The 16774-nt window shown below is 54.7% G+C and overlaps 1 protein-coding gene across 2 annotated transcripts in view; it reads right to left on the reverse strand.

Annotated features, from left to right (window-relative positions):
- ABCG1 (ATP binding cassette subfamily G member 1) overlaps positions 1–16774 on the reverse strand; it is a 78836-nt gene that overhangs the window by 12359 nt on the left and 49703 nt on the right. For both annotated transcript variants that reach the window (XM_017538602.2, XM_017538603.2), the window contains exons 3-7: positions 13557–13674; positions 11262–11394; positions 7626–7676; positions 2216–2361; positions 639–762 (exon numbers count right to left, since the gene is read on the reverse strand). In XM_017538602.2, coding sequence (XP_017394091.1) covers positions 639–762; positions 2216–2361; positions 7626–7676; positions 11262–11394; positions 13557–13674 — 572 coding nt within the window. The remainder of the gene's footprint in view (positions 1–638; positions 763–2215; positions 2362–7625; positions 7677–11261; positions 11395–13556; positions 13675–16774) is intronic.

Below are 16774 nucleotides of genomic sequence, written 5' to 3' on the forward strand. Positions count from 1 at the left end.
CTGTTGCCCAGGCTGGGGTGTAGTGGCGCGATCTTGGCTCAGTGCAACTTCCACCTCCCCGGCTCAGGTGATCCTCCCACCTCAGCCTCCCAAGTAGCTGGGACTATAGGAGTGTCCACACCTCAGTAATTTTTTCACTTTTTTTTTTCTTTTGTAGAGACAGGGTTTCGCCATTTTCTCAGGGTGTTCTTCAGCTCCCAAGCTCAAGTGATCTGCCCACCTTGACCTCCCAAAGGGCTGGGATTACAGGGGAGAGCCACTGTGCCTGGCCAAACCCTAAGACTGATAAACCACATGATATTGTGCAAATGCTGTAACCTGTCATTCATTCTGGAAAACAACTGTCACCCCGCCCCCATTTTAACAGGGGAGGTGATGAAGTTCTGCAATGCTGATGACACCCAGGATCCCACGACCCACCACCAGGACCAAGAGAGGACTCTGCTCAGCCACTTCAGCTCCCCAGCCCCCTTCACTGCCTGTGGGCCCAGAAGTCTCACAAAACCTAGCACCTAAACACTCTCAAAAATGAAGACACCCTACGAGGTAACAGAAGGCCGTCGGTGCCCAGGGTTCGGTGTCACCGGGCCGATGTGAGTGCAGTGGTGATCTGGCAGAGAGGCCCGGGGCCCACATACCTGGTCAAACAGCTCGAAGAGCTTGGCGCTGGGCTGGTGGATGGTGCAGATGATGGAGCGCCCCCCCTGAGCCAGCCCCTTCATCAGTGAGACCACCTGGAAGCAGGAGGCGCTGTCCAGGCCGCTGCAAGTCAAGGGGGCACTGTGAGACGCCTGTGGGCGGCAGGGACAAGCCACTGGCCAGGTCCCAGGGGCCCAGGGAGTCCCTATCCAAGAGGGCTTGGCATCAGGGGCCTGCAGCTGCAGCTGCCCTCTCCCAGGCTGGACTCTGCTTTTCCTGTTTGTTTGGCCGCTCAGTGGGGAGCACACAGTGGGGCTTTTCATGCTGCATTTTATTCCTGGCAAGAGCAGAGGAGCCCCAGCGAGCCTTGCTGCCAGAGTCCAGGACAGAGGTGGGGGTCCCCACTCATCTGGGCAGGAGGGGACTTCACCAGTGTCGAGGCAGGCAGCTGGGCCTCCGGGGGTCCAGTGCTCTGCAGTCACCACCCCACTCCTCATCTCCCCTCTAGGGGGCTGGTGATGGGGTGTCACCCCACAGAAGGGGCCTTGGTGCAGCTCAGGTGGGCTCTATTCTGGCGGCTGTTTCACTGTCCGGCAGCATCCTGGGGACCTCTCTTGTCTCTTCTCCCTGCCTGGCCCCTCAGACCTATTCCTGTTCCCAGCCCCTCAACTCTGAAGTGACAGGTCGGGGGGACAAGTATGTGCTGGGAAGTCCCCCGGCGCCCACACATTCAGCCTGCAAGATGCTACTTAAGGGTTCATTGTGGTCTCTTTTTTCCTGAACTATCTTATAGACTGGTACTGTGCAGGCCCAAGAGAAACAAACACGTGAGCCCCTCCCCGCAGAAGGCTGCTGTCACATTGCTGTCACATCTAGCCGGACTTTGGAGAGGTGAGTGTGTGGCAGAAGTGAGACCACACAAAGTCTGGCTGAAGTCATTTCAGGAGCAGCCTGGTTCCCAGCAGCCCATCCTGCCAGGGACAATTGAATAGGACACGCGCAGGAGTCAGGTGAGCTTGACCCGTGGCCAGGGGCACCAGAGCCAGGACTCCAGGCAGCAACTCCCCAGGGGAGCCCCAAAAGTAAAGGGCATCACCCAGGAAAGGCATCAGGGTGCCCGTAGCTATAGAGGCCTGGTGAGCACCCGAGGGAGGGTTTTGTCCTGCGGGCATCTCTGAGCCTCTGATGTGCTAAAGTTCGAGGCGTTTCCAGAACACACCTGAAGACAGACCTTTTCCCAGGGTGTTGCATGACCCTGGCCTTTGGAGTGACTGAGCCATGGGGAACTTGGCATCATGGAAGAGACAAGCATCAAGAAAGGGGTATGGTTTCCCCCCAAACCATATCTCCAGGCTCAACACATGGCGTTGCCAGCCTGAGTGCAGGGACGTCTCTGAGTAGAGGCGGGAGGGGGTATAAGTCAGCCCCTCTGCCCAGCGGTCCCAGATGGAAGGAGGAGCCACTGGGCGAGCAGAGCTCACCTCACCCCTCTGAGGCTGCATCAGGATGTTAGGGTCACCTGAACAAAGGGGCTTCTTCCTGCTCCTGGACACCAGCCCAGACGCTCCTGACTTACCTGGTGGGCTCATCGAAGAACATGACTGGAGGGTTGTTCACCAGCTCCAGGGCGATGGCCAGGCGCTTTCGCTGGCCACCTGACAGGCTCCCCGTTCGTGTGTTGGCGCAAGACAGCAGGCCCAGTGCTGTCAGTATCTCCTTGACCTGGAGGTGGCAGAACCAAAGACATTGGATTATTTGAGCTGCCAGCCAAAGCTCACCACCTCCCACGGCCCACGCGGGAGACCTGCTGGCCGCCCTCAGCCTGCTGGACACACTGTGCCTGGTCCACATGGAGGTTGCCCAAGTCAAGCCCTCCCCAGGCTGCCTGGTGCCAGTTGGGGCAGGTGCCATTTCCACGTCAGCAGTCCTGATGAGGGACAGAGGCTGCCCAGAGGCTGTGCAACAGTGCTGGGGTCAGACCCGAGGGCCTGTGTCCTCATCAGCCATAGGCCTCTGGCAGGTGCCCAGGGCACATTCCTCACTGCTAAGCCTAGCCCAGTGCCCTGTACAGAGAAGGTATTCAGTAAACAGTTGATGAACTGATGGATGAATGGACACATGAGAGGATGCACGATTTCTGGTGGTTTCTGCCCAGATCGAAGGGAGGGTCACTGACTGTTACTTGAAAGAGTGAATGCAGAGAGCGCGGAGCAGCATGGAACCCTCGAAGGTTCTTCTCAGAGCTCTTGTCATTGCTGAGGTGGGTGTTAAGGGTAGGGACACAGTCACAAGTGCCAGCGTTCTCAGGAAGGGGGACAGCGTCACTTTTGTTCTTATAAATAGGTTTGACTTGAAAGCAAGGTCTCCAAGGTGCCAAGAAGGCAATGAAACAGATTTGCAGTGCCCCTCAAAGCAGTTATGACCCACGGCAGCTACACCTCGGCCCAGGCTCCAGGAAGCAGGCTGCATGCCAAGATCCAAGCAGGGCACTGTGCACGGAGCCCCCCATGTGCTCTGGAATATTGATCCTGTATTGACTCCGGGAACACAGAGGTCAGCAGATTTCTGTGTCGGCTTGGTGCTGCTTTCAGCCCAGCGTGTTCTCAGAAGCAGGCCTGGGTCAGCCACTGCCATCCTTACCTCCCTACCCTGGGGCAGCAGTCCTGGGCCTCTCTCCAGCATTCACCCAGCTGTCGTCCCCACCCCGGTGGGGCAGCCCTCTCGGCCAAAGCCAGCGGACCCTAGTCCAGCAGCTCCTCTAGCGAGATGAAGTCATCCGAAGGGAGGAGGAATACACGAGGAAGAAAATTTCCACTCTGGGCTTTTGAATTATTTATGCACGGTCAGTACAAAGTGCAGCTTTGGTGACAACAAGAACCGGGGCACGGCCGCTGGACAGGCTTGGGCAGGTGGCAGTGCAGGGTCAGCTGACCTGGGCTCCAGCCCTGTCCTGAGCTCCTTGCTGATGCCCTTGTCCCAGCTCTGGTGCCTCCACTGGACACCTGGCTCTGAGGGCCACCAAACCAGAAACAGCTTCTAGGAGGCTGGCTGGAAAGGCTGTCGGGTGGGGGTTTGCAAGGTGGGCAGGGCTCTCTTCTGCTAGTGTCCCAGGATGAGGCCACTGGGTCTTCTGGAACCACTGGCCAAAGCTGGGGCTTCCAGGCTAACTGTGGGGGCTCCACACATATGACACATCTTCTTCTCTCCCTCCACTTTCACAGAGGGGATGTTGGAAGCGGAGGCCGCTGTGGGTGTCTTTCCCTCCGCACCCTTGCCCATGAGCTGGGCCCACCCCACTTTCTCCAGAGTCCTCTCAGGAGGGACGCCACCCAGGTGGGTCTATTTTAAAGACTAGTCAGAAAGAACAAACAATGATCTCGGTTGTTTATACATTTTTCCTAAACAAACAAGAAACTTGCAAGCCCAGTGTAGCTCCAGCCCCCTGGGGCATCCCAGCGGGTGCTCCAGGGAAGGTCTCAGCAGGCCATGCTGCCCCTGGGGGCCTCACTCCTGAGGAAGTGGCTTGCTAGAGGGCTCTGGGGAACTGAGGCTGCTTTGCTGGGAATCATGAAAGGCCGTGCACAACTCATTCCACCGTCTGCTAGGACGTTCCATCCCATTGTATTTCCATGAGACAGAGAGAACTTGGACCCATGTGCACCTTGGGGGTTAGAGGGAAGTGAGTGAAGCCGTGACATGGCTGCCGTATCCTCCTGACGGTGGCCCGTCGGGGAGATGCGCACCTGCGCCATGGCTGAGGAACAGGAGTGCGGGTCCAGCTGCGTCTGCTAGTGAGAGCATGCGGTGGATGCAGTGTGACCTCTCCGTCCTGTGTGGAGGGCTCTCTGCACTGTTCAGTCCAGCCTCAGAGGAATTGGGACAGTGCCAGGGGCTCACTCAGGGGTGATTCAGCCACATGAGCCGATATTTTTGCCCTGGTAAACCCAGTTGATAGCAGCTGGAGGCTGTCTTCTGGGCTGTGTCTTAGGCAGGGCCCATGTGCCACAAGGACACACACCCATGGGTGCCATCTGCCCTCGGGCCCCATGTGGCTGCTCCCGGGAGGCGCTTCCATTCTCTGCCGAGATGCCGGCTTGTTCTGGGTCTTCTCGCTCCGGCAGGCGAAGGTCCTGGCTTTCTGTGGCCTCAGCACAGACCCTGCTGAGGAGCACTCCCTGTGCACCCAGTCCTCGGGGAGAGTCTTTCCTGAGCTATGCCAGAAAATGCTGGTGGCTGTCACCTCGAGCTGCAGGGAAGCAATCCCACAGTCCCTCCCATAGGGATCACATGGGCTCCATTGAGCTCAGAGGCCTTAAAGAAGCCATACAGTTCAGGTTGGCACTGCCCAGAAAGGCAAGTGGGGCCTGGCTCCCTGTCCCCACGTTATAGGCGAAGCTCAGCTTGTACGTGGCAGGCTGTAGCCCAAGGCCATCAGTGGGTTCCAGGAGGGGTCCCCTGTGTGCTCAACTCCACTTCACTCTAGGACCTCTCCTTGTTAGCAGTGCTTTCCGCCCTCCGCCTCCCACGCCTGCTCCCCGCAAATCCGGTGATCCCCGAGACCCTCTCCCCCGTCTGCTCTGTCCTCAGGCCTTTGGTTTGGATCAGAGAGACAGAATTCCCTCTCTCCAGTGCCTCACGCTGCAGAGCTCTCGGTCCCTCCTCCACACCAACCATCAGTGGCCGATTCCACCGTCTCTCCTTGGAGCCCCACAGCTGCCCCTCAGCTTGCAGGCCAGCATCTGGAGGGGTCTTTGGGACCCTGAAGGAGGGCAAAGAGATTGGACTGTGCTTCCGACACCCCTTGAAAGCAGGGAGGTTGAGGGATGGGAAGGAGGGCCCTGAGAGGTTGTCCCAGGGGCACTGCGGTCCTCCGGGCTTCAGAAGGAGCAGCTTCTTGAGTCTCCGGGTGGAAAAGCCTCTGCTTCGTCGGGGCCCTGCGTACTCTTGCCAGCTTCTCTTCTTGTCCTGCAGCTGAAGGCAAGGAGGACTCAGGGGTGGGAGGTGGCAAGGCTGACCTCAGACAGGGAGAGTGGAGGTCACCCTGGCTCAAGCCCGGGACCCCCATTCTGTTGATTTGTGTGCATCTCCCATGGGAGACTTCGCCGAGACTCAGCTCTGACAGCTGGCTTTCTGTGTGTTCTTCTGCATGCCTTTGGTATGGAGAACAAAGGCTGTTATTTAGCACCCCACACCAGGTGCTTCCACAACAGAAATTCCTATCTCAATTCTGGAGGCCAAAGTCTGGGATGGAGGGCAGCAGGGCTGGCTCCTGAGGTCCCTCTCCTGGGCTGGCAGATGCCGTCTCCTCCTGTGTCCTCATGGGATCATCCCTCGGGGTGTGTCTGGGTCCTCTTCTCCTCTTCTTACAGGGACACAGTCAGACTGGACTGGGGCCCACCCATATGACTCCATTTTAACTTCGTTACCTCTATAAAGACCCTATCTTCAAATACAGCCAATTCTGGGTTTCAGGGCACAGGCTTGAACATACCATCTTTTTGGGGGGACTCAGGCCATAACACTCATCTTCCATAACTTGGTATCACCAACACTCTCGGGCTTGGGAGGTGATGTGCGTGTGTGTTTGTGTGTGTGTGTGTATGTGTGTGTGTGTGTGTGTGTGTGTGTGTGTGTGTGTGTGTATGGGGGGGATGTCTACGTTACATTGTTTAGAAAACCCTGTCCAGAGAGTGTTCTTGTCCTTCAACCTAGACAATAAAGTCACAAGGCTGGGTCTTCTGTCCTCATGAAGGGCCAGAAACACGTGATTTCCACATTTTCTCTCTTTTGGGTTTCGTTAATCCATTTTCTTTTCAATCTCAGAATACAAGAATTCCACACAAAACATTTTCTGTAGCAATGAAGCGTTATTTTACTTCTCTCAGACATTGGGCTCTTTCTACCTGCACTGGGCATTTGACCCCCCGACCCCGATGACATGGGCTGAGTCCTGAGTTTCGAAGGGTGCAGTTGCCGGGCAGAGGCGGGGAGAAGGAGCATTAAGGTTGTCGGACTCTCTTCTCCATAGCAAAGTGGTTTACGTTTACTTAATATTAGCTGTCACACACCACAGCAGAGGGGCAAATGATGAAAACAGAATTGCTGTGGATGTTTCTCAGCACGTTTGACTCTATCCCGTCAATCACTCCATTTAAACCAGAACACAAAGGGCCAAGGCGAGCCATTGGCACTAACCCGGCAAACCTCACTCTCAGTGGCCGGACTACGGACAGGTAAGGGTGTTAGGAGAGAAAGAGAATCTCATAGAAGGGGAGGTTCCCCAAATTCCATCTCATGCTGAAAATCCCACCAGCACTAGCCAGAGTGGAGAGGACAGTGGGCTTCCCAGGGAGGGTGTGTGAGCCCAGGCTGGTGGGCTCCTTCCTGTGTGGCTTTCTGCTGCTCCCCCTGGCTCTGCCCACCTGCCCCCGTCCCTGCCCCTGAATTTATGAAGCCAAAAAAAAATGGCTACAGGGATTAGAAAGTCTTCATCATCCTGGAAACGTCTTTATTTTCTTTTTTAAAAGGCTGGTTAATAACACGTAAGAACTAAATTTCTTCTTGCAAGTGCGGGTGGGTGGAAGGTGGTTATTTTTAAATGAATGACTAACCATCTTCATTGTTATTGTCTTATAAAATACTGAATACAGATCATATTAAACACTAAAAGGTGCAGCACTCGTGGTCTAACCCTGAAGCTGGCATCTTTTGGCCCCATGAGTGCCAAGGCTGCCGTCCCTCACGTTACATTCTGACTCCTGCATCTCAGAATCAAAGCCATGACTATGCGCCAGATCCACCTCTCCTGGCCTCTGGCTGCTGCAGGCCACAGCGCTCCCTGAAATGTCACCTGTCCCACACACGGAAGGCAAGGCAAAAACAAATCCACAAATAAAAGCCAGTGCCAAAAACCCCGGTAGGCACACTTTCCACATGTGCCCCATGTACTTTCTGGACCTCTTGCAGGCCCCAAACAACCCACTTACCATCTCCCTTCTGCCTTCATCCTTCTCCTGAAGCTTCAGATGCGCCGACACCTGCGGGGGACAAGGACAGCAGTGTAGAAGCAGAACAGACGGCCATCAGCAGGGTGAGCTTCATGCCCGCACTGCAGACTGTGGTGCAGCTAGCCACAGTGCCACTGGCCACGGTGCAGCTAGCCACAGTGCTGGTAGCCATGATGCCACTACCCATGGTACAGCTAGACACTGTGCCACTAGCCATGGTGCAGCTGGACACAATGCTGCTAGCCCACTAGCCACAATGCCACTAGCCACAGTGCAGCTTGACACGGTGCCACTAGCCACAGTGCAGCTAGACATGGTGCCACTGGCCATGGTACAGCTGGACACAGTGCCACTGGCCACAGTGCCACTGGCCACAGTGCCGCTGGCCATGACGCCACTAGCCACGATGCAGCCAGCTACAGTGCAGCTAGCCGCAGTGCAGCCCGCTGATCACCATGGAAAACCCAAGGAGTTCTTGGCTTCCCATCTCCCCTGCTTTAATAGTGGCAAGGTGGCAGGAGAGCAGTCCATGGGCAATGCTTCCAGCTATCTCAGTGGAATTCTCTGCTGTACCCAGGGGAGAAGTCAGATATGGACAATTTAGAGGTAGGGGCTTGGCGATACGCCTGGGCAGAACCAGTAGTATGAGTTAGGAGTTCCATAAACCATATGTTAAACTGCTGAGGCTTGAACTTATCCACAGAGAGTCTTTACGTGACAGGAATTTACAAGGGTGACATACTGGGATGCCACATTTTGTTGTTGTGTTTTTTGAGATCCTGTTTGCTAGCACAGTGCTGGCTCCTGGCCCTGCCTGGGAAAACCCAGAGCAGAGATCACCATGCCCAGGGTCGGCCTGGCTTCCACCCTCCTGCCTTCTGTGGCTTTGGGCAAACACGCAGCCTCCGTCTCCTCACCGGCATAATGGTGAAGTTAAGCTCTGTCTACCTCATTAGCTAGAGAAGTTGCTGTGAGGACCAGAGGAGAGGGTGGGGTGCAGGGGGGCGTGGCAAAGAGGTCCTAGGCCCCAGAGTTGGACAGAGTCAGACCCACACTCCTGGGCAGAGCCAGCTGCCTGCGTGTGACACTGCCTATCATTCATCAGTCTGCCTGGCAGCTGCGAGGGTGAAGAGCGTAAAAATGCACAACTGTGTCTGATGTGGTATCGGAACTCCCCAACAGGTGGCCAGTATCTCCTCCGTGTGGGACAGGACCTTGAGTGATAACCCATACCATAGCCGCAGACTATTTCTCGAAGGCCTCATGAAATTCTCAGAATCAAAATCGAACTGAATTTGATTCTGAAAATAGATTATTTCACAGCAGGTCCGGTGGCGAGGTTGGAGAGGACAGAGAAGACAGCAGGGGTCACTAGTCACATCTGCGGAGAAAGCAGCCATTGGGTCTCGAGCACATGGCCATGGGGTTCACTCAAGAACTCACTGAGAAGCCAAACTCACACCACCCAAGAGGCAGGAGCAATTCAGGAATCAACAGGGTGTGCATGAAGCTTGCATTTACAGCACACACGGAACAGTGAACAGCAGGGTAAAGAAAAACTTCACGGCTACTTTGCAGGGTATGTTTGCCAACTCCTCAGAGGTCCTCTGTGCCCCATCTGAATGTCCATTTGGAGGCCAGATCAACAGTCAGAGTTCCACGGGGCACACAGCACCTAGGGAGGCTCAGCCCAGGGGAATGGCATCCGCTTACCCACAGAACACGCAGGACCAGGGAACAGAAGTCGGAACAGCCTTGCAGGTTCCTCTCTTTCTGTTTCCCCACAAAGAAGGTGAGATAGCAGATCACGTGTCTGTACATGTAACCTGCTTTTCTTTGCTGTGCTAAGAACCTCTTTGCTGAGCTAAGAACCCCTTGGCATTGCCCTTCACGTGACACGCTAGGCAGCTCCACTCTCGGTCGCCACGGGGAGGGAGCTTTGCCCAACCCCAGTCAGGAAGGCCAAGTAGGGTCTCTCCAAGCAGAAAACCAAGGTGAACCCCCATCTACTGACCAAAGCACAGAGCAGACCGAACTGAGGATGTTCCCTCGAGTGCCAGGAGGGACACGAAGCCTGGAGACTCTTTTTTTGCAGAGAATAAAGAGGAAGCAGAAGAGTATATAGTCCCCCACACAAAGCCAGCCATGACTGGCAACAGGAGCTGCACGCTGATTTTCAATCTCCTCTTGATGGGAGGATTCTCATGGCCACCTCTGCCCACAGTTAGGTCTGTGCAGTCTCGGTCACCATGAGTTGAGCCTTTAAAAAAACAAACAAAAAACGGCCCCCGCTGGGCACAGTGGCTCACACCTGTAATCTCAGCACTTTGGGAAGTCGAGGCAGGCAGATCACAAGATCAGGAGTTCGAGACCAGCCTGGTCAACACAATGAAACTCGTCTCTACTAAAAATACAAAAATTAGCTGGGCATGAAGGCAGGCGCCTGTAGTCCCAGCTACTTGGGAGGCTGAGGCAGAAGAATTGCTTGAACCTAGGAGGCAGAGGTAGCAGTGAGCCAAGATCGTGCCACTGCATTCCAACCTGGGTGACAGAGTAAGACTTTGTCTTAAAAAAAAAAAAAAGGCCCTGGAAGCCCACAGGCATGGCACTTGGCTGGGTCATGGTCTGCCCAAGGAACGCAACCAGCTGTTTCAGAAACCCAGGCATAGGACACCTCCTGGACACTTCTGTGTCTCCAAGAGGAGAAGGTATTTTTAAACTTCCCCAAATGCTGGACTTATCCACAGAGAACGCAAGTGAAGACACAATGGGAAGGCTTACTAGCAGTGAAAAGAAACAGTCACCACGTTGAATGGATTAGGCACCAACTATATGCCAGAATTCTACCCCACCTTCCCTGTATCTTCCCTTTCAGTATTTACACCAACCCTGTGTGATGAGGACACTGAGGCTGTGAGGGTGAAGCAGGTGCACAGCAGGGAGGTCGAGCTACCAGTTACAGGTGCACCTTTGGAGATGGACAGCTCTGGCCACACGTGGCCGTCAGCAGCCATGTGACCCTGGGCTCCTTGCGTAACTGGGGGAAGCTCCATTTCTCACCCACTTCCTTGGGATGACCTCTCTGGTGTGTGTAGAGCTATGTGCTTGGGGCCAGGGACCCAGGAGACGCTCGGCCATTGCTGGTTTCATTTTCCCACCTGGTAGGCAGCTGATTCAGAGGAATAGACCCTTGGGGTCCTGACTAAGACACCAGGTGAGTGGGTGCTTGGGCCAAAGACACAGAATGACTCAAGGATGGCTGATGGGAAGGAGAATCCCAAGCATTGGCCTGCAGGGGAAATGGGATGTTGGCTGCCCTGGGTCGGACCACCCAAGTCAGCTGGGTTAGTTACTAACCTTCTCAGAAACTTGACCCCCAACCCTGCCAAACAAGGCCCATTAAACTCAAGGTCTTGGGGGTTTGGGGATGAAGCTGCCTGTCCCAACAGCAAGCCTGGAGTTAGAGCTGTGCTAGAGGGAGGGTGCTGACTGCGTGCAGGCTGCCTGGCAGAGCCCTCGGGTCTCTCGCAGCTGGGCACGTGGCCAGTGCTGTGTGATGTGGGGGCTGGGGGGCAGCGGGGTGGCAGGGGCAGGCAGGGCGGCATGGGAGCTCACCATCATGGCCTCCTGCACGGTGAGGTGTGGTAGCAGCATGTCGTCTTGCATGATGTAGCAGGACACCTTCCGGAAGCAGCGCAGGTCCCGGGGCAGCCCGTTGATGAGGACGGCTCCCTTCATGCCCGTTTCCCTGCAGAGCCAAGGACAGGGGAAGCCATCAGCCAGCTCCTGCTGCTCCCATGCCTCCCAGGGCCAGGAGAGGGGAGCCAGAGAGCAGGGCTCACCTCCCAGCATCTTCCCAGCTGAACCACGGGCCACAGGGACCCTGAGGGGCAGAAAGGGACTGGCCTCGCTAGCACTGCGGCCATCAGGAGGAAGAAATTCCACAAAGAAAGTGCCTAGGGGGAAGAGGAAGGCACACACAGGCCTCCGTGGGTGTATCTATACTCAGGGTGACAGCAGCTCTGTCTTGACCTACCAAAGACACGCAGGCAGGCATAGTGCTATACACAGCCGCAAGGTGGGGATGTACAGCCCCTGGATTTGTGGGGGTTTGTAAGATTGGCTTCTCAACAATTCCGTGTGTAGCTCAGGCTGCGCCCACTGCCCGAAGGCCAGACTTCTGCAGACGTCAGGCCTGGGAAGGAGCACCAGCAGACAGGGGCTTGGAGCCCGAGGCCGGGACCCGCTTAGCCGAGCGAATGGCCCTTCTCCCGAAGGGAGAAATCTCTCTGGTGAGCAGGCTGAGAGCACCCCAGGTGCTCCTGTGAGGCAGGCACGGCCTCACCAGGCACAGTCATTCACTGGCTGGTTCATCTGCTCACTGCAGACCTACTGTGCACCTCTGCCCCCTGCCATTCCTCCGTGTACATTAGTGCGGCCCAGGAGCTGGTGTGTGACACAGGTAGTCTATGCTCTATGCCTCTAAGATCCAGTTTTTCTAGCCCTACCTCCTAGATGCGACGGAGAATCAAACTGAGGAGACTCTACGGAGACTAATGAAAGCATGCCTGGTTTCCAGCTTCACTCAGCTTGTTACTATGACTGTGGGCCTGCGGCCATGTCCCTTCACTCCTCCAGGCACAGGCGGGGGTCAGCTGGCTTCCCCTGGATCCCCAGGCCTGAAGGCCCCCTCCTGAGTTGCCTCCGCAGCTCCGGGATGCCAAGCCCCCATCAGGCTGCCAGAAGCTGTGGGCGCATTGATGAGCTCAGAAACAGCTGTCCTGCAAGGATACCCAGTCCCCTCTGGCCCTGCATCCCTCTGAGAACTCAACTTTAACCTTTAGGTGTGACTCTCACAGGTAGAGAATTGCCATAAGTGAGATTTTTTCTGGCATTAAGGTCGAATTCAGAAACTCTAAGGAAAAGGGTGGTATTTACCATTTTTTCAGTAAATGAAATTATTGTTTGCCAAAGTTAGTAAATAAAACCCATTAGACATGAAAATAACTGACTTTAACAGAGCATTTTAAAAACACTTCTAAAGATTCTAATTCAAGTTTTCTAATCATTCCCACACGGATGACACTGGGCACAACGGTCACCAAACTTCTTTGTTTTTTCTTGTTCTTATTGTTGTTTGTTTGTTTTTGATGGAGTTTCACTCTTGCCGCCCAGGCTGGAGTGCAGTGGCACAGTCTCTGCCTCCTGGGTTCAAGTGACTCTTCTGCCTCAGCCTTCCAAGTAGCTGGGATTATAGGCACCTGCCACCATGTCCAGCTAATTTTTTTCTGTATTTTTAGTAGAGACGGGGTTTCACCATATTGGCCAGGCTGGTCTCAAACTCCTGACCTCAGATGATCCACCTGCCTCAGCCTCCCAAAGTGCTGGGATCACAGGAGTGAGCCACCGCGCCCAGCCCAAACTTCTAGACAACTCTGACCATCACAAGCCCCAGCCAAACAGTTCTCATTCTCTTCTGAAAATGCCGTCTCTCTTCAACTTGCATTCACTCCTGTTCTCTCCAAGCTCTGCGGCCACCCCTCTCCCTGATCTTGACCTTCCTACATCTTCCTGTCCCTGTGGCCGGGCTGAAGAGAGTGGCTGCTGTGGCCACTCTGCCCAGGGACCCCTCTCTGAGCATGGCTCTCTACTCAGCACACGGCCCTTCGCAAGTGCAGCCTCTCAGTGTCATTCTCTCCCCTGGACCCGGTTTCCTTCACAGATTCCAGAGCTTCCTGATCCGAAACGCACCCTGTGCTCTGCTGGAGCCTGTGTGTGCAGAGCTTTAAGAAGCTACCACTGTAGACCACAGCCTGCTCCAGGTGATGGGGCTGATGGAAAAAGCCCCACTATTTCCATTGCTGGCCTGACACCAGGTGAGAACTTTGCCCCCCGGGCAGGGATGCTCACCTGTATCCGGCCAGGATGTTCATCAGTGTGGATTTCCCTGCCCCGGAAGGACCCATAATGGCCACCAGCTCACCACTGTTGAACTTCCCAGAAATTCCTTTCAGAAGGGTCTTGTATCCTGCAAGAAGCAGATCATATGCATGTTCATTTCATTTTGTTTTATCTCCGATGCGGTAAATGTGCAAATGTTGAAGCACACGTGACTGAGGCTGAAGTAGCCTTTGATGTCCCAGAGTAGAAAAGGCTGCATTCCAGGGAAGAACGTGCACTTCATGTCTTTTTAATTCCCTGGTCTACGTTTTCAATTGCATTTCACGGGTTATAATAATGATAATTACCAGCATGTGTGTAATGCTTTAGACTTACAAAGCACCTTCCCACTCATTGTCTAGTGTGTGAGAAATCCACCATTCCCATCTCAGAGTGAGGGAGCGATGACCAGTGGACCCAGTGACCTGCCCAGGTCCTCAGCCAATGTGTGCGAACCCAGCCTGGAGCTGCCCTGTTACCAGTTTGCTCCCACACCAATATGGTACGCGTGTCTGTATTAATTAATAATTCACTTACTGCATCTACAAATTATTTATTTATACTTTATATATTTATATAAGTATACATTATGTATATATGATTTATTTATAAATAATCAACACATAATTAAATAATCAATATATTATTAACCCCAATTAATAATTTAAAAAGTTTGTCATTTTGCAGCCACACCAAATTGCTTTGGAATTTCTGCCAAGTCTCCATCTGAGAGCTTTATAAAAGGGGAGAAGCTACACATCCCAAGCAAGGCCACATTAATGTTTTCTCAAATTGACTGTTTAAATGTGCTGTAAATAATAAAACAAAAGCAGCTGGGTGCATAGATAATGCATCCCAACCCAGGGGCACTTCTCAGTGCAGTATCAGATCAGAATGCACGCTTATATAATCAAGAATCGTGTGAATGCAATTTTGGCTCCCACATGTTTCAAGGGACCTGAAGAGACAGGGACCCATGGGGTCCTTGGCCCAGTCCGTTGTTTTAGACTTTCTCCCAGTCACCAATTGGGCACCCAAACCCGTGTGTTTGTGAGAGTCTGGCCCAGGGGAGTTTGCTCCCTGCTGTCTTCCTGTCTTTCATAGATAGGACACCGGAAAATGCCAACCTGTCACCAGGTGCCACCTTAATTTGGATGTGGAGTCCCTAAGGCCTTGTTTAGGGGAGTAAGAGAGCTGTGGAACCAGCCGGGAAGCTTGCTGCGCTGGCACTGCAAATCATTACAGAGAGGGCGGCTGTCGCCCCAGGAAGGGCCAGGAGAGCCATCCCGGTGGGGGAAAGCACAGGAAGAAAGGGCTGGGGCCGGAGAGCAGCTCAGAACTGCAGATGAACCAGCTGGTACCACAGGGCTGTGGATGACAGTGCTTACAAACACGCAGCACTTGAGACCTAAAGAAGTGAGCAGGGCTGGAGGAGGGCCGGGGGCCCCAAGAACAGCTCTTCTGCTGAGCCATAGGTGACCCTCGGTGGACAGGCAGATGGAAGAGCTGGGACCACAGAGACCCTTCCTCCACAGGAGCAAGCTCCCCAGCCACAGAGTGCTGGGGTACTTTGGGGACCCAGGCCCCTGGGGACCCACATGATATCACCAAGAAAGCACTACATGCTGGGTACCTGCTAATGAGTGTCTCTCGTCTATTCAGGGCGGAAGTGGGGCTGCTCCCCAGCGAACCTCCCTTAGGCTGTGTCCTCTCAAAGTTATGAGCCTCCTGAAGACGCCCAGTCATAGTGCTCACCAGCAGCCATCCACTGACCGTGGTCATGACACCCATGAGGGCACTTCATGCCTTGGGCTCTGAGAAGCCTCTCTCCCTCCATCAAGCACAGGGCCCACCTCTCCTGCTGGGCACAGCCTCTGGGCTCTCACCTTTGACAGTGCCTGGGGCTGACCCCCAGTGCTGGGGTCCGCTGGTGGGGCCCAGACCACCACCCTGGCTGGAGGAAGCCCACACAGGCTGTGACGACCCCCAGGACGCCAGAAACAGGACAGGGTGGGGATGATGGGAGCATTCGGCCCTCTCATGGGAAAGGCAGGACAGGTGGTCTCAGGTTGGCCTTGCTCTTGAGAGCCACCAAACTGGAATTGCAAGAATATGCACCAGACAGAGAGAGCACGCCACTAGGCCACAGGGTCCCCTCCACGGGGCCTTATGAGTCCAGCCATGGACACAGGACCCAGTTTGGGGCTGTGCTGCTCTAATATTACAAACCGGGTTTTCTTTCTTCTTTTTTTTTAAAAAAAACATGCATTTGGGATTTAAGGATCTTCAAAGTGGCTCTGGAAACAAAGTCCAGTAGACATTAGTCTGCCCTGCTATGGGACAGCCCGGTGCGACAGTGACCTTGTGCAGGTCTAAAAGTGAGTCCCGGGCTGAGGGGACGAGGAAGCACAGTTAGAGCCTTCCCATCGTAGTCGGGTTTCCTGAGTATCCAGGGTGCGTGCACTCACATAACGCGCGCACACACACACACACACACACACACCCCTCTGTATTTATGTAAGGAAATCATTCTCCTGCACAGCCCTGTGCTTGCTTCCCCTTACAGAAACAGGAAGATGGGACCATCCCACCCCCACCCCCCACTGCCCTACTTTCCCGCCCCTGAGTTCTGTGCAGCCCGCTTGCTGGCATCCTGGACATGTGCCCGCCTCCCTGTCCTTGTGGGCTCTCGTTCACAGGGTGCACTGTCTTGCACTGTTTTTCTGGCTGGGATCGTGAGCACCCAGGATAACAAGTACAGACTACCAGAGCCAGGGCCACTGAAGCCCTCTCAGCCCCGTGCAGGGTGCCTGGTTTCAACATTTGAAACAGCCAGATGCTAGCCCAGACCAGAGCTCAGACAGGACCCAGACCAGACCAGAGCTGCAGACCAGAACTTAGACAGAACCCAGACCAGACCCAGACAGAGCTCAGACCAGACCCAGAGAGAATCCAGACAGAACCCAGACCAGGCCCATATGGAACTCAGATCAGACCCAGACCAGGCCTAGACAGAACCCAGACCAGACCCAGACAGAGCCCAGACCAGACATAGACAGAGCCCAGGCCAGACCCAGAAAGAGCCCAGACCAGACCCAGACAGAACCCAGACCAGACATAGACAGAGCCCAGGCCAGACCCAGACGGAACCCAGACCAGACCCAGACGGAACCCAGACCAGGCCCAGA

This window comes from Cebus imitator, unplaced genomic scaffold (assembly GCF_001604975.1).
Source record: "Cebus imitator isolate Cc_AM_T3 unplaced genomic scaffold, Cebus_imitator-1.0 Scaffold112, whole genome shotgun sequence".
NCBI lineage: Eukaryota > Metazoa > Chordata > Mammalia > Primates > Cebidae > Cebus > Cebus imitator.